At 51.0% G+C, this 24,061-nt stretch overlaps 1 protein-coding gene across 1 annotated transcript; it reads right to left on the minus strand.

Annotated features, from left to right (window-relative positions):
- Positions 1-1,564: 1,564 nt before the first annotated feature.
- SCD (stearoyl-CoA desaturase) lies at positions 1,565-22,205 on the minus strand. Its single transcript, XM_040563326.1, has 6 exons — positions 21,927-22,205; positions 17,901-18,186; positions 10,516-10,646; positions 7,436-7,641; positions 6,438-6,670; positions 1,565-5,227 (listed from the first exon to the last, which is right to left on the minus strand). Exons 1-6 carry the CDS (start codon positions 21,951-21,953, stop codon positions 5,028-5,030), a joined length of 1,083 nt encoding a protein of 360 aa, XP_040419260.1. The 5' UTR covers positions 21,954-22,205; the 3' UTR covers positions 1,565-5,027.
- Between the last annotated feature and the right edge of the window lie 1,856 nt (positions 22,206-24,061).

Here is a 24,061-nt window from a genome sequence, read left to right on the forward strand (position 1 = left end):
CCGTCAGCCTTGGAGGGCGGCCCAGCCAATGCCCGGGAGGGGTGTGCGCAGGGGCCGCGGTGGCATCTCCTGCGCGTTGTGCTCGCGGAAGGGGCTGCGGAGCCTCCACCTGGCCGCTGCCTCCCTCCCTGCGCTGGGTGCCGAACAAGCGGCCGCTTGTTTCCCCGTCCTCCCCTTCCCAGCAGGGCTGGCTGCCTCGTTAACCCCGTCCCTTCCCCGGCCGGTGCGAGGTTTTCGGGGAGGCAGCGCTGGGGCGCGTCGCAATGGCACCCCTAATTCATAGATTACATGGGGAACCAGGAACAGGAATCCTGCGTGGGACACTTCCAGGCAACCAGCTCAAAGTGCTGAGCTGGCAGTGCTGAAGGGCTTGATAGTACAGGAAAACATTTTGGGCAGGGGATTTAATAACAGCGTTTAAGAAAGAGGGAGAGGCAGAGATCTGAGTTCCACTCTCATGAAACGCAGGCAGAGGGATCATTAACTTTATTTTTAGGCTTGGCTGAATAATCAAGGGGTTTGTAGATTTGCCTCCTCTGTCTCGCTTGTTTTAGAAGGGGTTGTGCTCGCAGAGCTCAGATCAAAAGAGCACCAAGGCACCAGAAGCTGCACCTCTCTCACTTCCAGTGTTTCTGGGACCAGCTGAAGAGCCAGAGCGTTCCACATGCTTGTTGTTACAGCTCAGGACAGCCGCACAGCACCACGCTGCTCAGACTCGTTGCTCACCTCCGGCTGGGAGAACACAGAGCAGCCCAGCCCTTCCTCCCCGGTGACCCCCTGCTCCCCGCCGCAGGCACCCGCTCCCACGCTCTGCAGCTCGCCAGGCTCTGCCTCTGCCCTTCCCACCCAAAGAGCTTTCAGGCAGCAGGAGCTGCAGCTAGAAACCCAAGCGTGGGCCCATACCGAGGAATTCAGCATGCTGCGTGCAAGGGGCTGCCCTTTTGCACAGCAGTGCCTCAGCGCTGCACCCCCTTGCATCCAAAGGGAGCGAGCAGGAGCCATGCGGAGATGGTTTTGTTCACTGCTTCTTCCAAAAGCAGCAGTTGGGTGGGGGAGTGGGGAAGGAACATCAATTACAGCGATATCTGGTTCAGGGATTCCCCCCCTCTCCTTTTGCTTCCCTCCAGCTGTAAAAGGGATGGGGAGAGCAGGGGTGCGCGCACTCGCAGGAGGAAAATTCCCCCTGGCTGAGGTTGACGAACCCGTGTGACGCGCTGGCGGCTGCGCCCGGCCACAGAGACAGGCTGCCGGTATTACGTGTTGTGCTGCATGTACATCCGTCAGCCACGGGCCCTGGCACCAGGCCCCGGCTGGAGGTAACCTGCAGTAACCCGGCGGCGCGGGCAGTTGGCTCTGCAGCAGAAGGCGTGCCCAGCCACCGCCGTGCACTGGAGTATGAAAGCCATTATAATCCGCTCATTGACCGCCCTTAGAGAGGCAGAGGTTTTTTCTGCCCTTTCCTGCTGATCGTGGAAGGGAGGAGGCACTGGGAAACGGGACCGCATAGCCCCGGCAGGAGCTCTCGCGCTTCACCCAGCCCGCCATGTCACCAGCCCAACACGCCTTAAAGTAACATTTTTATTATGAACAAATAAAATTTCAGATCAGCACAACCAGATGTCTGTTTCCGTATTAGTAGAAATTATTTCAAAAAGGTTTTTTTTTTTTTCTTTTCCAGTACACAAAACAGAGATACTACTATGCAGAAATCCCTAAGCTGTGAAAAATCGTATCCTACTCTCATTTCAACAGTGACAGAGCTTAGACAATGTGCAGATTCAGCTTTCCAGTCCTTCCCCAAACACCCAACGCTTGGACAGCTGCTCTTCACGATACCATCAGGACTGGGAACGGTCTTGGAAAACAAATGCTTCCGCCGGCATCGGTGTGCGTGTGGTACGCCTGCCTCCTCCTGCTCCCTGCGCCCTGGAGAGGCAGGGTGTAGCCCCGTGTTTCAGACAGGGAAACTGAGGCACAGAGAGGTGTTTTTTTTTTTTTTTTTTAAGTGACTTTGTCCAAAAGCACGCAGTGAGCAAGTAGCTTACCTGGGAGCAGAGCCCAGGAGAACTAGAAGCTCTAGTCATGAGGTCCCGCTGCTGCCTCATCCACTACCACCTCTCACAGACTCATTTACGCTAAACATACAGACAATGCGTCCAGGATACAAACATGCCACCAAAAATATATATATATATATTTATAGGTGTATATATAGATATATATATATATCAAACAAAATTCTACTTAAAGTGTTGTTGTATCTGTTTCTTAATCTAACAAAAATTTCTAACTCATACATTCAAAATCACCTGCACCCACAGTTCAATGTAGGCAATTAAATAATTAAGAAACCCCTCGAATGTTCATAATTCAGCAAAACAAAACAAAAAAAAAAAACGGCAAATAGCTGTCAATACTCCTATGTATATTAAAGAAAGATTTAAGGCACCCAGAGATATTTGCCAATCTACCTTTAAAGTGACTGGGCAAACACCAGGACTGTTTGGTTACTGCTCCTCAGCTTCCACCCTAATTCCAGATTCTGGACCCAAATCAGCACTTGAAATCTGAAAGGAACCCTTGATGTCAAACCTTGCTTCTCTGCTGAGAGGATGTGAGATATTGCAGCATGTCACGGCACGCTTCTCTACTGTAGGGTATATCACACAACACGCTAAGGGCACCAGGAGCAAGGAAATTGTTCTCCTCACCTTCTCCCCTCCCCAAACCCCTTTCAAATTACTGGCTGGAGCAAACTCATCCTCCCTGGAGACTTCCAGGACCTCACAGGGGTTTAGATGGAAGTGAAGTCAGCCCACACTTTCAGAGCTAACTGTTTCTCCTTTAAGTTTTGTTTTGTTTTTTTGTTGTTTTTTTTTTTTTTTTAAATGGTAGGATACAGTTATAGCCACAGCCCCTTTGCAGAGCAAGGGGGGCCGTAAGGATGCTGCCTCCAGCCAGCTGCCGCCTGCCTTTAGGACGCCAGGAGCCAAAGGGCTCCCTGCTCCATCCTCCCATCACATCTCTCAGCCGGAGACCACATCTCTCCCGGTGGCTCAGAGCCCTGAAGGGCCATGGTGATGAGCAGTAACAAGGCTGTGGCAGGGAGGTGAAAGGAGAGGAGGACTGCTTTTCTGAGTATCAAGCTAAGGAGAGTTAAGGAGAGCATCACAGAGCTGTCCTGGTTCCTGGTGTGTATCACAGCAGCAGGAGAAAGCAAAGCTGCAGAGGCTTGCTCCAGCGAGGCTTGCCTGGCTGCTACGTGGCAGAGCAGGGCAAGGAACTGGGCACCTGTGCCCCCTCTGCCCTGCCTGCCCCCAAACTAAGGGAGACGCCACAAACCCCACTCCAGCATCACCCCTTCCTGGTCACCTCTCGTGCTTTCCTCCAGCTCCATTGATGCGTTTAAGCAACACAACAGATACTATTGCTACAACTAATAGCAAAAAATAAAAGTGGATAATGATATGGGGAGTTAAAAGGGAAATAAAAAGCACATTCAGCCTGGTGAGGGGCTCAGGGCCACTGCACCAAAAGCCCAACCGCCTGAACTCCAGCTGCGGTCTCTGCAATTTGCAGGAAACAACACCCACGAGGACTTCTTTTTCCCAACACACCCTTCAGCTGCTTGCCCACACTGTCTCGGGGCCCTGGTGATATAACCGACCTTTAAGCTGCCTCAGCCACCCGCGCTGCCCACGCGGCGGACGAGCGGCGTGCTCTCCAGGCTGAGGAGTGAGGTGGCGGTCGCGAGGGTCTGGGAGGCGAACTGAGGGACTGAGGAGGAGCTGCTTTCTCTTCCCATGCTCTCTTGGGAGCGCACCCCCATCCCTCAAGGGGCTGAGGGCTGCAAGCCACCTTGGTTCCTCGCCGCCTGGCTCCGTCTCGGTGTTTGTCAGGCACTTGTTAATCGACCGAGCAGAGCCCATGTGGACAGAGAGACCTGCTCCATCGGTCCTCTAAGATGTCCTCACCCCTTCCTGAGCCCGCAGGCACTCCCTCGCCACGCTGTCCCTGTCCCCTGCGTCCCTGCACGCAGCACAGGCATACCCACGGGACATGCACGGACACCGGGACGTCTACCTGCCACCCTGTGGGGACCCTGTTCCTCCAGCACATAAAGCAGCTTAACACCTTGGTGGAGCTTTGGTTTACATCCTTCTCCCCCTCTCCATTTTGGCACAGTCCCGTTTGCTGGCACAGTCTCGGCAGCACCCAACAAAGCCACCCGAGGCTGGTGGCACAACCCTCTGTCCCCTCCGCTCTGCGGCTCTCCGAAGGGGCTGTGCGGTCCCGAGCCAGGCTCTGCCTCCAGCCCTGTGGGACACGCCAGAGGGAGGAGGCCGTAAGGCCGCTGAGGCTCCCCTGGTGGTGCCCACGGCCACCGGCAGACCTGCCTGGAGCTCTCAGAGACTCTTGGGGCTCTCCTCCCTCCAGCCAGAGAGGCAGGGAGGGTAAGGCAAACTCCCCGCACTCTACACCCGATGGCAAGGGAAGGGGATGGGGCTGCTCATCTCAGGGAGCGGTTTGGCCGTGCCAAGCGTCAGCAACCCATGAGAAAGGAGGAGGGACAGAGGAAGGAGGGGAGGGAGTTTTGGGGAGAGGGTCACTGACTTTGGCTCAACTGTTCAGCTGGCTGGTACTGGCATCCCTCAGCTCCGTGGTACAGCCAGCTGCAATGGCCGGGCTGCTTCCTACCGGCTCCTCCACCGGGGGAGGCAGGGACAAAGTAAAGCAGAAGACAGGGCAGAGGGGTTAGAGAGGAGAACGAAAAGGGGAGGAGGGAAAGGGGTGGCCTTGCGTTACAAAGGCAGAGCTCCAGATCTTAAATACATCATGTAAAATACAGTGTGGAAGGGGGTTAAAACTCATTATCGTTATCTTAAGCAAACTGGTAGCATTATTCAGTAGTTAGTAAACAGAACATTAAACCTTTGTCCAGCGTGTTCGGAGGGGTCAGGAAGGGAGAAAGGGAGAAAAAAGGAGGAAGGAGAGGTGTGGATGTGTGTGAGAAGGGGAGTAGGAACTCAGCCGCTCTTGTGACTCCCATCTCCAGTCCGCATTTTCCGAGCCAGGATGACCTCCTTGGAGACCTTCTTGCGATCGCTGGCCAGCCCCAGGAGGCACATGAGGTCGATGAAGGCTGTGGTTAAGTTGAAACGCCAGCCAAACTCACTGGTAGAGTAGTCATAGGGGAAGGTGTGGTGGTAGTTGTGGAAGCCTTCTCCTGCAAAAGAAGACCAGGGAGAGGATGTTGCAGGGCTCTAAAGTTAGCGGTTAGGGCCCCTTTCACTTGGCCCAAAGCACTACATTCCTGGAACAGACTCTGGATTGACTCTAGATTGCTTTCTCCTCTCAGCCAAATTAATTCTCTCTGCGATCCACCCCATCTCATTTGGGCATGGCCCAGCACTGGAAGAAGCCTGGGCTGGCCCAAAAGATGCAATGACAGCCATAGAGGAGCAATGGGACTTTGCAGGAAAACGAGCATGTTGCAGGGAACCTAGAAAGGCTCTGGTTCACTGGGGGAATCCTAATGCCTTTTCCTCTGCCACTATGAGAAACCTCCTAGTACAGGTTGAGCTACCAGCTAGACCTGCAGCAAGTCCATGACAAGCCGGGAGAGGCCAATGAATAATCCTACAGCACCGATAGTCCTAATGCCAAAATCCAAATGGCATTTCCAGATGGCAGTAATGCAGACAGACTTCTACTAAGCAACCTACCCTAGACAGCTACCCCCTGCTTTGGGGGGTGTCAAGGCAGGCTTCAGTGTTCACACCTTCAGTGACACTGCCTGGGCTCCTGTTCCTAACCCCTGGCTCTCTGCAGTTCAAATTCCTGCCTACTAAAAATCCAGGAGCAGATCTTTCAGTGGTGGTAATCAATGCAGACCCGCTAATGTACAGGGATGCAAAACAGCTGAGACGTGGGTTTGGGAGAACAGATCAGGGCAAATGCTGACTCTAGGATATACTTTCCTAGGTTCCCAAAACTTCAGAAAACACATAAGATCTGTCTCGTCTCATCCTCAAGTACCCCAAAAGTCACCAGCTGCCCTAAGAATATGTCCAAATATGTGTCTGCTGTCTTTCAATACAGAAGTCTAAGAGAGATAAGCAGGGACTGCAGCACAAGTTTTTCAGCCTGGTAAATGGGGCGGAGAGACCTTGGAGCAGGGTAAATAAAATATTGCTATTGAGATAAGGAGGTGCTAAGTGTAACAGAGCCCTTTCCAGGCTGCAGAAAGGCTGGTGGAAGCTGATAACCCCACTGCCCTTGTGTACTTAGTGACCAGTTTGGGAAACCTCCCCACATGCAAAAACTGCAGGGCTGGAGGGGAAGGTTGCAGGGGAAATGGGGACACCTGGATTCACAGAAATTCCCATAAACAGCTGCAGCACCAAGGAAGTGAAAGACATGGACACTGAACGTACCTAGGGCCCCCAGGCTGACCAGGGGGTTCTCCCGTGGGTTGATGTTCTGATCGTACGGCCGGTTGCCAAACATGTGAGCAGCACTGTTCACTAGCCAAGTGGCATTGAGCCCTATGGTGTAGCGCAGGATGGCTGGAATGAAGAAGCTGATGACGATGGATTCATCCCAGAAGTACCAGGGCACTACAGTGGGCAGGGTGAAGCACAGCAACACCACCGAGGGCTTGTAGTATCTGGAAAGGAAAGGACCAGGAGAAAATGGTTAAGTGGCAGAGGCAGGGCTGGTTCAGTCCTCCATTTGGAGGATTCACGCTTGCCTGAACTATACAGGGAAAATCAAGTGCAGAAATACTTCAACCCTGAGCCCTGCATCTTTTACCCTGAATACACAGAAGCCATTCCTGGAGACTTCGGTTTCCCATCCCTGCAGACCTGGTGATAGGCTCGCCTCCTCTGGGGATTAGCCCCAGTACAGCCACAGACAAGCTGAGACCCCACACAAGAGGCATGAGTGAATCAAGACTGTCCTTCCCAGTGACTGTCCCTCTCACGTCCCCATTTTCAACTCCCCTTTCACCACACCGTTTCCAGCATACTGGTGGGAGAGAGGCAGAGGCATGACCTGGAAAGCATACCACAGCTCCTCCAAGGATGGCCTGGAGGCACCCACGGGTGGGCTCTGGGCCAGCCAAAGCAGCAGCTGGGCTGGGGGCAAGCAGGTGTGAAGGTGCTTTGTGGTGGGAAACTCAGCCCGCTGCTGGCGAGGTACTATGGGAGAAAGGGGTGTAGGAGGGCTGGCAGCAGCACCAGCTCCCAAATACTTCCTGCAGGAGAGGCACGGCTGATTTCTCACAGAGCTCATCCCACAGCAAAGGCTCAGGCAGACCAAAGACTCACGTTTCTCTTGTGATACCCTCAGTCCCCTTCGTGCTCCATCAAAGGTGCTTGTGCTCCCCAGCCCACCCCACCTCTGTGCTGGGGCTCTCCCCAGAACTCACTTCCGCTGGAACATCACCACTTTGTCAGCCTTTATGTCGCTCAGGTCCAGCTTCTGTCCCTTCTCTATAACGTCTGGGTGCTTGCGCACCAGCAGCCAGCCGATGTGGGAGAAGAAAAAGCCCCGCATAGCGTTGTGGGGGTCTGCGTCTGTCTCAGAGAACTTGTGGTGGACACGGTGGTCCCGGACCCACTCGTAGATGTCATTCTGCAAGGCAAGGGGAGCAGAGATTTAGGGCCAAGGCTAGAAATGATCCCTTCAAAGTTACAAAAGGGCCTAAAACATTTAGGCAACTAAATCCTGTTAACATGAACTTGTATTGGTCATGCTAACTTTCTTTAGTGTTTGATTGTTTTTGTTTGTTTTCTTTGACTTTTAAAGCAGGCATTGGATCTTCTTTTCTCAACCATTTTAATTGTCTTCAAAATTTGTTTCTTTGGTGGGTCTTCTTTTCTCTCTTTTATTATTATTCGAATCAATGTTTGCACATCCTCCACAGCACCACAGGCTCTGATGGGTCCATTTGTTCCCCCACCCCTGCAATAGCTGGTCCCAATTGGGCAGTCAATGCCTCCTCCCTCACACACTCAGCACTTATTGGTCATTTGTCCCTGTCCCTACACGCTGCCAGCTGGGATTGACCAACTTGCCCCTTCCCTCCACATTGACACTTTCCATGGGTCAACCTGCCTTACTTTTCCTGGGATTGCCAAATCTGTTTGACTTGGGGGCCCTTTTTAGTTTTCTTGGAAATCAAATTATCTTAAAAGGCAGGTCCCACTTTAGAAATAGAATAAACACACCACTTCAGTGACAATTACCAAAAATCATCCCTTTCGGCCCCTTTACCCATTCAGTTTAATCTGCAAAATCAATACGATTTGGAAAATGTCAGTTTTCATCATTTGTATTAGGAAATGTTTGTATTGGCCAGTTTTAAGAATAGATTTCTGTATTTGTTCCTTTACACCAAGATTTTGACGTGCTCAAAGCCATGTATTACAGCATACTAGGAAACAAGAAACAGATCCAAGCACACCTCCTGTTTCTTCTACTGCATAACCAGCTCTTTAATCTCATAAGTATGTAGGACTTCTACGTACCATGCCTTCTGCTGGAGGCAGCAGGCACAAATCTGGAAAGAGATCATGTACCCCAGCTGGAGCATGGTACCTCCATCACACCACGTACACAAGCATACCAGGGGGCTCAAGGCTGAAACGTCAGAATCTTGATCCAAAATTTAGCTTATACCTTTTCTGCAGATCTTAGTTTGTGGTGACCTCTAACTCCAACCTTGGCTTTCTCAGATCAGCATGCAAAGCCTAGGAGAACCCTCCTTCCTTGAGAGTATCCAGCTACAGGCTATAACTAGAAGAGCTTTTACTGTGCTGCAACTGTCTTGTCTTGCAGGTGGAGGAGCTGCTAGATGTAGAAGTCTCAAATTCTCTGAAACCACAAGTCTCTGAACAGCCAACAGGCATTTTCTGGAGGACCTCAGATAATCTGTGGTCTTCTCTGGCCTTAATAATTATCAGTCTGATCTTGGAGCTGCTACCACTAACAGGAATGAGGTAAATTGAAAATTAACTGTCTTGAACTAATTGAAAGCAACTATTAAAAGAAAAATTCAGGAGGAATGGTAATGAATTTTCCGTAAAACTTTGGATTAGTTCCTATTGATGCTGAAATATCTGTCTCTCATTTTTGTCTATTCCTATCCCCTATAGCAATAACTCAGCAAATTCTTTCTCCCCTCTGCCCTATAACCCTGTGAAAGATTTTTTTTGTATGGGACTGGCCAATACAAAGCAACCCATCCTGTTCCCATGCTGAGTGCTGGACCAGCAGCTGGAATCAACAGCTTGGTCCTTCCTCTTCCTCATGGAAGGCTCTGGTTTGGTACTAACAGTGAACAGGAATGTGAATAGTGTTTTAGAAAGTTTTCCAAAGCTGGAAAAATTAATCCCACCCTGTTCTGTTTACATGTCAATGAAATTATATCCTTTACAGCTACACAAAAAGAGCAAAGAGATAATGGCTTTAAAATAGGTGGTCCCACTTGGGCTTTACTCTTCTCCCCACACCTCAACTGGAAAATTATTTAAGGACACAGCACTGGCACTTTTCTGTGCACCTTCTTCTAGCAGAATGTACTGCATCCTGCTGCACTACCCAGCACTTCCTACACAGTCGCAAGCCTGTATGAAGTCATTTTGAGTACAGTTTGAAGATGGAGTGCATTAGAGCTGCATCACAGCAGCAAACAGGAGAGACTGCCACGCTTTTTATGTGCCAATCCAATTGGGGTTTTCTCTCTGACTTCTTTAGGGCCATCTCTGCTACTATTTACAGTCCCTAAGGACTTCCCAATTTGTTTGCTTTGTGGATGGTGAAGTGCTCCCGTGAGTGGTTAAGCAATATCCTGAGAAGCTTATCAGCTGCCTGCAGTCACTTGGGCCACTCTGAATAGGCCCAACCCTCCCCTCCTTGAAACATCACTGCCCTGGGATGACTCTCTCTGGAAGCCAGTGGCATGACTTAATAACAGGGTTATTCCTAACCATCATTCTTCTGAATGAAAGAAGCATCCCCCTAAATGCATAACCTCAAGTTCTTGGTCTTTCTGCCGCAGCAAATTCCACAGACTGGCTCCCCAGGCTGTACAGATGTGTCTCCCCTTATCAACAGTGCAACAAGGAGAAGGTGAGGCAACCTGAACACCAGGAGAGCACTTGGCACTTCCACACCTCCTTCACAGATCCTCCCAGGGCAAGCACAGGGGACCGCACTTGACTGAAGGGTACATTCCTGCTTTGGAGAGCTTTCCTACCCCTGGCCTTGGTGAATAGTCCTTCCCCCACCTCATTAGCAGGTCATCTCACAGTCACCCTCTGAAGGGATAAGGTGAAGACAAGCTAGACCCTGGCACCACAGTGTTAGAAAGAAAAGGCAGGTTGTTTGCTAACAAGATGCAGTAGGAGAGAGGAATCTATCTTAATCTTGAACCCTGTGTCTGAGGCACAGATTCAGGGGAGCACTTCCTTCTGAGGACCAGCAGCACACGGAGGAGGTGCTTACCTGGAAGGCCACGGAGTTTGCAATAGTCAAGAAGATCCGCAGGGGCAGCGTGGCTTTGTAGGACCGATGGCTCCAGAGGCGGTGAGATCCAGCCGTTATCCCCAGAGCGCTCACCACGAAACACAGAATGGCTGGAGAGGAAATTAAAGTGTTGGAGCAGTTAGAGCAAGTAAGCCTGCAGCAAAGTTTCAGGCACAAAGGCAGGCCTTCCCCCATAGCTGTGTATGCAAGAGAAAAACCCACAGAAGGTGCAAATTAGGACAGTAAAAAAAAAAAAAAAAAAAAAGCACTGGCCAGAAAAAAGATCTAATCAAAAAGACCTAATCTAATCAACCAATCCATTGATGCTTCACCTTCATCCCCATCACAGACTTAAAACTGCCCAGAGGTTCTCATTCCCAGGCTCGTTCTGATCCCCCTTCCTCAAGACTGCTTCATGTATTCCCTTTCCACACAGGTCCGGAGGGGAATTCCTTGCCTCTCTGAGAGCTGGTGAAAAACCACATTCTTCTCCCTCCAGATCATGTGTTTGTCTCCCCTGCCTTTCTTGGGCCTCTGGAGATTAACCTGGGTTCCAGCATTTGGTCCTAAATGGAGAAATGATCTTAATAGGGTCATAGCAACATTATGCTAGGAAGCTGGGGCTAATAAAGAAACTGGATCTGAAAACTGACTCTCTAGGAAGGAAGGATCAGGAGATTTGGCAGAAAGATGGAGGGCATTCAACAGTTGATTTGCACTATAAGCTCAGGAATTGAGAGGGAAGGGTGCACATCTGTGCACGTGTCAATTGATCCACCTTCAGTCTGCTGGGGGAAGTGACATCTTCCCAGTTCCCGCAGGAACTCCGTCCCTGGTTTAAATTTGCAGATTTCAGCCAATTGGCTCAACCCTGCAAGCAGCTTCTTACTCTTACACATTTGCCCACTGAAAGGGACCAGTATGCTTGATGATACCATTCAGTCCAGCCAAATGGATCTAATCAACCTTATCTTGAATTCAGAAAATAGATATTCTGCCAGAAACATGTCTGGAGATCTGAGGCATATGCAGGGCTCTGTTGCCCTGTTTCTTCAGTGAATAATCCAGGCTTTATTTTCTATCATCTCCTGCTCCCTCTTCCTTCTCTCTGCCACCTTTTTGTATTTCTAGATTCCAAACCTAATCTCCTATCTACTAAAGGACAGTCTCAGCTGATTTAACATCCTCTTCGGCCCCTTAAACTTGCACAAATCCTTCTCACCCCAATCATGCTGTGTAACAGTGACCTTCCCTGCCTGTTGCTCTGACTGTGCCTTCCTGGCCTCATCCTCTCCCTTGGCTCCCAGGCCTGCTGCAGAAGCCACTGCACGTCTCCGGTCAGCGCACCTCTGCCTCCTGTCTTCCAGGGCCTCTGCAGTCCCTCAGAAGTACAATCACTGGCCATAACTGACTTTCAGGGCATGAAAAGGAAAGCAAATGCAGCATGATCTGGCCTTTGCAGTAGATAATGGAGCTGAGCAAAAATCACAAAGCTGGTCAGACCTGGAAGGGGAGAGGGAGGGATGCTGGAGCAGGGTGTTTGGTTCAGGTCTACCTTCGGCCTCTCTGACAAGAAAGTACTTATTCTGGACACCTTGAGGGCCTCCTCTAGCCTGGTGATGCTGACTTGAAAGTTACGAACCATCTCATGACTAGTTTACTGTTGGTTTTAGATTTCAACTTGTTTTAAATCAGTCACTATCTACACAAATTCATACAGAAAGCAAACCTGGAGAACGCACCTAACATTTGACTCTGATCTGAAGAACCTCAGACACTGCAGTAACAACATAACCTCCTCCTGGATGTTTCAAACACATCCTAGTAGCAGTACGAGCGTGACACACCACCATTCTCCCTTGGACATAGGCTGCTATACCCTGCAAACCATATTTCATAAAACCTCTGGGCAACTTTATACCTACTGTGCACACCTCAACAGCTGAGGGAGGTTTTGAAGAGTGATGAGTTTATAGCAGAGCTGAGAGCAGTATCTCTCAAACCTGTGCATACTTTATCTGTATATACTCCATGAGAAACACCAAACAGGGAGTCAGTGGAAAAAACAATGGCACCTTGCAACAGATGTCGGATCAAGGATGTGGGAGGCAACTTTCTAGGGAAGGAGCCCAGCTCCCCACTGTGGGGTAAGTAGGTGAGAGTTAATGGTGCACTGAGGACAGAAATTGAACTATGCAATCTTTCATCATCTTTAATGGCACTAGAAAGTAAATGCCAGGTTAGGAGAATACAGGCCCTATTTATAGCCCTGAGTTCAAGCTTCCCTTTCTAGTTAACCCTCACATGCTGACCAGGAATTTTTTGATTAAAAAAGGCCTCTGGGAAGATGGGTCTGGCTGAAGGCTGTGGTATTTCAGTTTTGCAAGAAGGAAGCTGTCCAGCATCTCTTTGACACAGGCATTTCTCAACATTTGCCTGTGGATATCTCCATCCCACAGCAAAAACTGACACCAACAATGAAGACATATCAGTCAGCACAAGGAAACACAAAAGAGACATGGTGGGGACACAGACAGACCCAGAAACCGGATAACCCAGTACTTACTCTGGGTAGTCTTAACTGAAAGACTTTGTTAAAAATCTGGAAGAGTACCCACAGCTTTCAGGTGCCCTGGCAGAGCAGTCACAGCCTTCATCCAAAGCCCACAAGCAGCAGCAGCTCGTGCTGACTGCTCTTAGAGAAGAGTCCCATAACTCTAAGTCTGTGCTACCATGCCCCTTGCCCCTATACAATAGCTGTAGTTTATCTAAGGAGCAGACACATTCTGTGGGAAAGGACCTGATTCTCAGGCTCTGCAGACATGGCACTTAGCCCCACAGAAAACTGAACTCTACTTGGGGGCTATTAGCTCCACCAGACATGTAGGTCGTGACAGTGAGAATTGCTGCAAGAACAGGATCTGGAACCTGGAACAGAGAATCCTAATGATTCAGAGGGTTCATCCCCAAAAACATGGCATAGCCAGGGAATGAGCTTCTCACAGGGAACAAAGATAAGCTTCTCCAAGATCGCTCACTAGGATGGGAATTGGAAAGAGAACAGAAGGCAAGATAAAGTAGCCCAGGTTTTCATAGCAGCCCTGTGATGCTGTCCCAAACTCAAGGACTCAGGCACTCCACCAGCTGAGGTTTCAACATCATGTTCTGTACCGTGACATGACTGTGGCTTTGAAGTGTCCAACATCCAAAACATTGTCACCTCACAGGTGATGTTGTCAATGACCCCTTACAACTGGAATACAAAGAATTATGACCACTAGCAGCAATATGCACTCAGTGGTCCAAAAAATGAATCCAAAAACATTTCACATTCAGTCATGCCTATATGACTCAATAGGCTTCACCTCTTTGTGACCTGGATTCAGACCTCAAGTTATGATGGAAGCCAGGAATGTGCTAAAGGCATTGTCACCTGCATTCAACACTAAGGATGTTTACTTGAAGAGGTGTCCCTGCTCCAACAAGTGTCCTTGGGCTTCTGCTCAGTGGGAGGGAAAGCCACAGCTCAGGACTGTTTCCTCCTTGCCTCCCAGTCCTTGCTAGCCAGGTTGTTCCTAAGGATATCAAGACAGCTGCTGCTCTCAGGAGAAAGATACCAAGAGCAAAGAAATGCATGCAGGCTGCATAAGGGGAACAGTGTTTAGAAGGAGCAATAGGAGCTACTGTTGCTAAATTTTGACTTCCCTGTCTGGCAAAAATCAGAACTTCCCCTCCGTGCTAGTAAAGCCTGGAGAGGACACTAAGAGAGGTGTTACCAGTAGCGGCCTTGATGAGAAAGCAACAACAGACTTCTGTAAACAATTTGCTGGACACATTCCTGCGGGTAGTACTGGCGGAGATTTTCAGGCTGCCAGTTACCTAAATTATCTAGCAAGACTCTCCTCAGTCCAAAGGTGATGCAGCAGCAACAAAAACCAGTACCAACCCATGTTTCTGCCACCACTGGTGCTGCAAGAAGTTACGGTATTGTCAGAGCACCAAGCCAGGAGGAGCTGTCACTGTTTTATAAACATTGTTGGCCAAGCCAACAGGGGTTTACACATCTCTCTCTCTGCTGCACCTGAGGGCCAGGAAGACACCCTACAAATCGTATTTTGTGAGAGGCTGAGAGCAGTGAAAGAAGGAACTGTCGATCACCTTTGCATTCTGCCCTTCCAGGCAGAGTCTGGCAAATGACACAAAATCTGCCCGTGATCCCTGAAGAGAAAGAGAACGAGCCAGACTTTGTCAAGTGCTGTGGAGATGAGAATAAATAAAGAGGGGAGCTGGCCAGAAAGCCAGCTTAGAGAGCTCTCGATATGGTGAGCTTTCACCTGATCAACAACCCCAGCTCGTTCTGGGAAGCTCTGTACCAGAAAGAGATCAGGGGATACAATGCACACAGCAATGCAGAACAGCAAACAATGATGAAGGCAGGGCTGGAGAGCTTGAGAGACAATGAGGAATTAGCACACAGAGAAATGAAAACAAAAGAGGACACAGTCACCAATATAACTGGTTTCAGAGGGACAGAAACATCAAGGAGACAGTGGCCTAGATGAAGAGGATATAAGCAGGGAATTACTCCTTATAAAAAATACAGTAGGTAGATCAGCTACCAGGCACTACAGCTGCCTGCAGCATCACAACAGAGAACATCTGGGGCCATGTTGGTTTTATATTGTACGTACGCAGTCTAAGGAACAAATGGTCTGAACAAACAAACAAAAACAAAACGAGCAGCTCCAAAACTACCACTGGGAGAACTGCTCTGCCATGAGCCCATGGCATATGGTCAGGAGCAAAATAAGTCCCTGCTGTTCTATCCTTGTGTGTTGAATGGGAACTGTAGTCCTCTTCTCACTAGCTCGAATGGGAACTGTAGTCCTCACTAACAGGGGGTGCTGGGAAGATAACAGCAAGTCACTGAAAAGACAGTCACAGAGGCCTGTATGTCCCAAAGAAAGGAATCAGCTGAGAAAGCTGTGTGTGCTGGAAATGGTGGTCCTTTCCCAGAACAAGTGACGTAGGACAGGGAGCTCTACAGAGAGCTCTCTGGAGCTACTGCAGGTCTGTTAACACAGGATGGATCTTCAGCCAGTCCAAGACAATGCAATTCCCCAAAATCCATTTCCTTCTCCCTGTCCCAGGCCAACTGTCACTCCAGAAGCCACTGAGGAATCATGCAGTGCCTCACAGTGGCCAGACAGCCACTGGCACTTCACACCGGATTTGACTGAGGGAGGGGAGTGGGAGGGACTGGAGGCAGGAAAAAAAGCAAGGCAGATTCCCATGAAGTGCTGTGGGATGCCATGCAGATATCCCGAACCTGCACATGATTGCAAGGACACTGCTTCAGAGATCATTTTGGGGGGTAAGACATCACTAACCTTCTGGATCAAGATGCTTGAGCCCACTTAAGTACCTCCAGGGAGCTCAAGGGGTAAGGGTTGGATGGATTTAGAAATCACAGCACATCTCAGCAGAATGAAACCAGTGAGCCAGACTTACCCCCTCCCTCATCCTTGCCCCAAAGCCCTGAGGGTATTTGGCTGGGGGCTGGATGACCCTGGCTGCCATCACAGCATGTGAGACAAGTCGACAGCCCCTGCCTGCAGCCATGAGCCCAGGAATGGGACTTCCCACCACACAGACAGCCCAGAATCACTTTTCCAAGGTTGTGCTGAGGCTACGTGTTTTGCCCAGCCTTGCCAGCGCCAGGGAAGAGCACAGCCCGTCCTTGAAGCCTGTCAAATTTTCACAAGGGAAAGGTCAGCAAAGTTTTCTTTCATAACTGCCCTGTGAAAGGCCACAGTGACTGTGAGGGAACAGGGAACACTGCCTCTGTCCCCGCTGATGCTCTAGCCAGCATCTGAGTCCCGTGGCCTCCAGTGATGTTCATCCCCAGGCCTCTGCCTGTGAGATGTTCTAGTGGTAGGAGAGGGACAAAGTCAGTGTGGCAGCCCAGGAAGCCATCTCCTTCCCAGCCCAGCTGCGATGCCCCTAGCTCACAGCTGTCAGGAGGACAGGCTTTGAGACTGTGACTGTCCCAGGGTCCCATCCAACACGGACATCAAAGCAGAGTAAGAGACTCCAGGAGGACATCTCTGGGGCCTGTCCAACTCCAGGAGGACCTCTATGGGGCCTGTCACCAGCCATCAACTCAGCACTTTGCAGGAGCACCACTGAAACTAAAAGCACTGCAGCCATGCCAGCAGGTCTCAAATGTGACCAGGGCTTTTTATTTCAGGATGCCCTGCTTCACAGAAAGGCCAGGGCTGAATGCAGTCTCTAGACCTCCCCATTGGGAACAGTTTGGCTTATTGAACCCTCTGGGAGTCCACACAAAGCCTCATGGAAAGTGAGGCTCCCCAGCAGCTCAGGCCCTGGTCCCAGCTGCCTTTCAAGCAGTCAAAGGAGAATTTTGGTTCCTGCCCAGGGAAAGGTCTCACAGAAAGGGGAGCTTCTCCTAGCTACCTTCTGCTTGGTTGTGCTTTCCATTGGAATTTGCTGCCTGGAGAGCCACTTATTTATTTTTTGAAAGTTGTCAGCCTTAATTCTGGGATGATGGAGTCTAATCTGTGCTTTTATAAGAATGGTACAAGACTGGACTTCAGACTTAATTCTTGACTTTTACCCTCAGAATAACTGTATTTTGTCTCTTTTCCTTCACACATACGGAATCTCTGCAGGCTATACAACCTCCCTTGGTAAGGGCAGGAATGGTTTTTATTTCTGGCAGCAGCCTCTCACCAAATTCCCTATATCTTGCATTCCCAGACACCCTTGAAAGTGCTCTTGCTAGTATCTTTCTTCCTAACTTTCTGGGACTGTCACAGTGCTCCATCAAACATTTTCTGTGCTTCAACTTGGTAGTGGCTGCACATTCAGGTGGGGGCTACTTCCAAGTCTAGCAGACCAGAATTGCTTCATGTCAAGATTTTTTTTTTCCCCAGTCAACATCAGGAATATTCCTGAGAGGGTTGAATGTACCAGAAAATTGGGCCCCCACCTCTGCCAGCTCACATTGTAATGGCCAGTCAAGCAGAGGACCTCCATGAGCCTGCAAGGATGCAGTAAAGTAGGAGGAAAGATCTTTCCCACATTTTGTCTAGTGCCTATGCAACAAGTTTACCCTTTACACAGCCAAGCAGTCCCCTGCCAAATTCTTCCCCCTCATGACCTTACAGGAGACTCTATCATGCCTTCCCACAGCTTGCTATGAAGCTGGCTGAGCACCTCCTTCTAACAGAAGACCTCCAATTCTTTCTCCTCCCTGAGTCTGCAGGCATGGAGGAAAAAAACATCACCACCCAACAACAATATTTGCAGATGTCAAGAAACAAGCAGAGGAATGTGCTTACCCCATGCCAAGGTCTGGATCTTTGCAGAAGGTATCAGTGTCAACCCGAATATGGCCCCTAGGTGCAGCAGGCTCATGAGGATGATATTCCTCCAGACATATCGCATGGGAGGCTTGGGGCCCTCCTTCTCACGGTAGGTCTCATCGAAGATATCGTCTACCATGCCCCGGGCTGCTGCCAAGTCCTCATGACTGAGTAAGTCCTTCTCCATGACGGCATCCCCATTCTTGGTCACCCGGGAGGTGACAGTGCCAACAGTGGTGGTGCTGGAAGCGGAGGAGAACTCCTTGGAGAGGTGGCAATGGGTGTTTTCGAGAAAGAAAAGAGGGAAAACAAAACAAGAAATCGGTGGTTACAAATGCAGGAAGCTGCAAGATGAACAGGTAGGCTGGCAGTACCACGACTCGCAGCCTGCAGTTTCCCTGGCAGGCTCCATTTGTTCAGCTTAGCCCCTGGCACCAAGAACAGCCACTCTGGCCCCACCAAGTGATGGTCTGCAAAACGGAGAAAGCCTGTTCTTTCCTGGGGGAGGAGGTGAACGGCAGACACCATGCAGAAAGTTAAAAAAAAAAAAAAAAAGTCTTGAAAGCCAGTCTTTTATCCACCAGTGGCTTTGGTGAGTTCTTTTGCAGGCTGCAAGGATTTTTATTTTCCTTCAGTTTTATTAGTGGGCGTTTTTAAGGTGGGTTTGCAGTCTGGGCATGTGCACAAGCAGACAACAATAAAGGAAACCTTGTGAATGAACAAAGAGGTGGGAGAGAAATATGATCTGAAATATGATTTTATTTTCAATTGTTGGGCTGCTCCTGACCTCCTGTGTCTTTGTGTAACCCCACTAGGGATCACAAGGGAGCATCGGGAAGCATCCACGGGGGGTTCCTCTGGGGGGGCTCTTCACATCCCCATGCCTCACCACCCGGGCTAGGATGCAGCAAGACCTCGTGCGTGGAGACCAGTCAGACCTGCAGCTCCTATTTCACAGCTGCCGTTGAGCCTCTTATCCCTCTCCCGTTTTTCCACCCACAGGCAAACTGAGGCAAGGGAAGGCAACCCCGTGAGCTGAGGCCACCAATGCAGGGATAGGAAGTTTTAAGGAGCAAGCTCGTTGGGTCTGGCTCCCGGCTCCCTCCTGTAACCATGACACAACATTCCCTCTCCACATGCTTGTTTGCCCTGGCGCAGTGACAGCCCGCCCGAGCAGGCACGCATGACGAAAGGCACAGGCAGGACTGACCCTAATGAGACAGGTCACTGAACCCTGAATCACCGATTTCCATCTCCATCCTGACAGCCGCGTGTTTGCTGGCGCTCGCAGCCCTTCCTTGGGCCCGAGCCCAAGCACACGCCAGAGGTGCTGAGCACGTGGGACATGGCTGGTGGGGGCACGCTGCCCCGGTCTGCCTCCTGCCTGAAGGCCACGGCCCTGCGCTGCCTGCCTTCTCCGGCAGCCGGGCCGTGAAGCCCCCCCGGCAGGAGCAGGAGAGACAGGGTGGTGGGGGAGGCCGCAGCAAAGCCGGGAGCCTGCAGCCGGGGAGCTCCTTTCCAGACAGAAACCTTTCCCAAATCAAAAGCAGATTGAACCCCAGGCACTCGGAATTTGTGGAAGACCACCGCTCTGCCATGGCCTAGTTTCCTGAGGGAGGCATTAAAATCAGGCCAGGCAGCTTACGTGGCCACCCCAACTCCTCCCTTTCCCAAGGGTAGAAACTAGAGGGTTACAGACATACCTTCGTACAGGGAGGAGCTGGTAAAGCTGGGAGATTCCCCGCATTTGGGAAGTAAAACGATTGCTACACGAGGAGCTCTCTAAGTTTTTCCTTCTGGAATCGAACGTATCCCAGTTAGAAAGGAAAAACCCTGGATACTACTGAGCACCCTGATGTTTCCAGTGAATCCAGGCACCGCTGAGTGTGGGACCAGCCACCTCGGCATCCCGGCTACGGGCCATCCCTCCCTGCTTTTCTATTTAATGTCAGTTTGAGGGCGTGATATCCCAAGCTGCTGGAGGATTCAGCAATCGCCCCAAAAAGAGCCACGAGAAATGACTTCTAATCCAGAGATTAGACAAGCAAAAGTCCTGCCTGTTCCAAAGTGTCAGATATTCTCGTCTGACATTTTGGCAGGAAGGCACAGTTTTCTTCCTTGGCTGGGAGACAATCTACCAAAAAACCTAAGACTTGTCTATGCAGGAAAAATTCCCAACAGAGAGCTGGTGGTATAATTAGACGGGTAACGCTCCCCATATGGACATGCTGCTTCCAGAGTAAGAATGTGGGGTTGGAGTTGCATTTTTTTCTCCTCCGTGATAGCTTATGTCACTGTCAGAGTTACACGGGAGCAGAGGAGGAGGAGGCAGAGTGCAAAGGAAACAGCAGAGAGGAAAAAAAAAATAAAAAAAAATCATTCTCCCAGCATCGCAGTAGCCACATGAGGAATTTTACCAGCATGCCTTTGCTGCTAGAATTACCCTGATATAATTGAACTGGTCATTTCTCACATGTAAACTAACCTTAAATCAAAAGGGTTATAAAACAGCTGTGAAATACAGCTCTACCTTTACAGCCTTGATGAGGGGGAAAAGGGAGGGAGAAGTGGGCAGCTATTTAGCTGGAGACCAGGGAAACAAGGAGAAAAGAAAGGATTTTTATCCCCTTATGGCCACAGTAGCTCCGGCGGCTCCTACCAAGGAAAACAGAATGGGAATTGATCTGGGGTCTACACACGAGAGGGGGAGGGAGCCAACTAAATCATTTTCAAGAGCTCTCCCTCCTTTCTGAATGACTTGGCAGCTCTCATCTGCAGAACAGATGTGCTCCCCCATCTCCACGCCTCCCCACATACCCTACCAGCAACGAACACTCAATAGGTGATCCTGGCAGCCAGCCAGCGCTACAACCAGCTGCAGCTCAAAGACTCCAGCGATGGGTTCAGCCTAGGGGCCCCAGGGCACTGAATCTCAGGTCCACTGTATTTAAATATGCCCAACGTCACCCAGGGACAGGATTCTTCCCAGCCTCTAGGATATGCCCCAAAGTACACGTCAAGACCAAGGAACGTGGTCCGAGCACACTGTCCTTGGCATCCATTTCAGGTGGTGAGAAGAATACAATTATTTACATCACAGCATCCCTGGAAGGTCACAGCACCTGCACAAAAGGATGGGGAGAGACCCTGCGTGCTGGCGATAGGCAAGGCAGTGGGACTGTGGTTTACCTCCCACTCCTTGGCACAGGCAGAGGTGGAAAGGATGAGAACGCAAGAGCAGGAGCATCAGGATCAGCCCCTGGTTCCCCTCAGGCAAAGGGTGATAGCCAGGAGGCAAAATATAAAAATAATAATACAAAAAAAAAAAAATCTCTAGAGATCCAACAACTCTACATCTCTTCCTGTTGCCGGGTTGTTATTCAGACTGTCTTATGCCAAAAATGGGCTGTCTCCCCATTGTATGTTTGCTTGGCTCTGGCAATGCAGACACAGTCATTCATTTCATCTGGGCAGCTGGCCACTTTCACCTTGCGTCTGTCCTAGAGACGCTCCCTGCTGCAACATTTGGCTTAAAAGCGCTGTTAAGTAAAAGCCCTTTATTTCAGAAGGAGAAATAAAAATCACGGTCTGAGCACTATCAAAACCCCACGACCTCATGCCGCAACGGACCTTCATCAACAGCCCCTACCAGCAGGCTTGGATCGATGTTTTTAAAACAAGCCTGTAATTTCTGCCCACTTCATTCGAGGGTGCTCCCCACCTCCCCGAGCCCCCTCCGGGGAGATAACCCCAGCGGCGGATGCCCCCGCTCCCTCCGCCACCTCCGCGCGAGCCTCAAGGGCGCACCGATCGCCTCCGCCCGGCGATGGCCACGCACATCGGCGCCCATACGAGTGCGCACGGACACGCGTGGCTGCCCACGCCGCCGGCAGCAGCAGCGGCGGCGCAGGGAAGAGGCTGCGAGGAAGGAGGCCGGGGCGAGGCCGAGACAAAGCAGCGCGGCGAGGCGAGGCGCGGGGCCGCCCGCAGCTCCGCGCTTACCTCCTCCTGCAGCAAGTGCGCAGGCATGGGGCAGGGCTCGGCTCCTCGGCGGCGGTGCGCGGCTGTCCCCGGCGGCTGCGGGACTCTGCCTCCTGTCGGCCCCCTCGCCCGGCGAGCTGTGCGGCTGGGGAGGCGGGTGCGGAGCTATTTAAGCGGGGCCGGGCTCTCCACGCCCCGGCCTCCCGGTGACCCCCTGCCCGCGGCGGAGATGCGCGGGGTCAGCGCGGCCGGCGGCGAGGCGAGGCGCGGCGCGGCGGGGGCCCGGCTCTCGGCGTGCCCGGGGGGGGAGGCGCGGCGGGGCGGGGCGGGGCGGGGGGCGGGAGGAAGGATGCTGAGGAAGAGGAGGATGGCGAGGGCCAGGCAACTCGCATGATGCCTGGCCGCTTTTTTTTTTTTTTCCTTTTTTTTTTTTTTTTTTTTTAATCCTCCCTCCCCCTCGCGAGCCGATTGGCTGCGGGAAATTTGGTGCCACCTCGGCTTGCCCTCGCCATTGGCTGCCCGCAATCTGCTGTTCGCTCCCCGCGGCGCGCACCCTGCGCGCCCGCTGCTGCGCGGCTCCGCGCTCGGCTCCGCGCTCGGCTCCGCGGGGAGCGCGCCCCGGCCCCGGCCTGACGCGGGGGATGCTGCGGGTCCCCCGAGGGGCTCAGCGCCGGCAGCCGCCCCCCCTTGTGTCCCCGCCGCTGGGGCACCCGAGGGGCGCAGGGCTCCCCCGCCATCCCCGGACAGCGGCAGGGTGCGGTGGGGAAAGGGGCTTCACCCCAAAACAGCTCCTCGGTGTAGGGATCTCTGCGGGGAGCCTTACATATATATATATATATATCGTATGGTTTTTGCAGAGAAAAGCACGTTCGTAACTGTGTGTCTGGATGGGCATGTATATTTGTATGGGTGTTTGTCCTGACATGCACAAAGAGTCTGAAAAACGTTGGCTGTAACCTTTAAAAATGAATCCTGGCTATTTTCTGCCAAAAAACAGTCCCTTCTGGTGGAGGGTGGAAGGAAAAAGAAAAAAAAAAAGCGCTCAGTTGCTATCAGCTATTTTCCATAACAAGTTTCTCACCAGCTCCAGTAATACCAGTAACAGGGAAACCCAGGCTCTTTCCCAGGGAGACCTTCCCCAGCAAGTGAAGAGGAGGGCACTTCAAATAAAACCTTGGTGGCAGGGCTTGCAGGCAGCTCTCCTAACCCCACCAGTTGAACACCGTGCCAGGCTCCCTGAGATGTTTAGCAGCAAGGCCTGGGGTGCTTTAATGCCACTACCCCAGCCAGGGCACGCTTCGGCTCCTTCCCCCAGTCATGGTGTGTCCCATGCTCAGTCACTGCCCACCCGTGGCACACGAGTCACGCTGGAACAGAGATGACAAAAGCCATGCTGAAGTGTGCCCACATGCCCTGAGCCACATCTATGCAGGCAGCTATCCTGCAGCCATGGAGCCGACCACACAAGGTGCAGACAGACAGCCACGTCCCTGCAGAGTCCATCCCCGGGCTGGTCCTGCTCACGCACAGTGGGGCTGATTCAGTGGCAGCTGTCAAAAGTGAGCTGCATTGTAATTGCTGGGAGGGAAAAGTGACGCTGAAAAATAACAGTAAGCCAGTTGTTCTCTGTTCTAGAGGTGTCCGGCAAAGGGGAAAAATGTGTGTCTCCTTTTTCATTTCACTGTGATGAATGAAGAGGTCTGAGAGGGGTCTGTGGTTTAGTTTTACATTAGAAAATTGAGTCTTGCCTACTCTCAAACACAGTACTGAAAGAGAGAGCCCACATAAGAAGACACTCCTAGACAGTGAAAGCTGGCATGAGTCAGAAAGGGAATTGTAACCATGTCTTAAGACTCTCCCTTAAATGTTTGGTTAACAATGCTGATGGTTACTGAACACTGGGGAGAAATGATGTTTTAGTTAAAGATTCTGCTTTCTATATGAGTGTTGGAAGAACCATAAACAGTGCTAAAAACTACCCTAAGGAAATAAGACTCCTGCTATCTTCAAGGGAAAGAAAACAACAAGAACAATAAACAACAAAACAATGAGATAAGTATAGAAGAAAAAAAAAAGAATAAGGTGGTGCTTGTTGATTAAAAAAATATATATAACACCTCATGCCCCATGGTGAAAATAATCTCAATGCCACGAAG

Source organism: Cygnus olor, chromosome 7 (genome assembly GCF_009769625.2).
Source record: "Cygnus olor isolate bCygOlo1 chromosome 7, bCygOlo1.pri.v2, whole genome shotgun sequence".
Classification (NCBI taxonomy): domain Eukaryota; kingdom Metazoa; phylum Chordata; class Aves; order Anseriformes; family Anatidae; genus Cygnus; species Cygnus olor.

Excerpts from the sequence above, each read along its gene's own strand:
- SCD (XM_040563326.1), bottom strand. The coding sequence starts at position 21,953 with ATGCCTGCGCACTTGCTGCAGGAGGAG. Across the intron at positions 18,187-21,926 it reads CGCACTTGCTGCAGGAGGAG|GAGTTCTCCTCCGCTTCCAG; the intron begins GTAAGCGCGGAG and ends CACCTCTCCAAG. Across the intron at positions 7,642-10,515 it reads CAAACTCCGTGGCCTTCCAG|AATGACATCTACGAGTGGGT; the intron begins GTAAGCACCTCC and ends CTTGCCTTGCAG.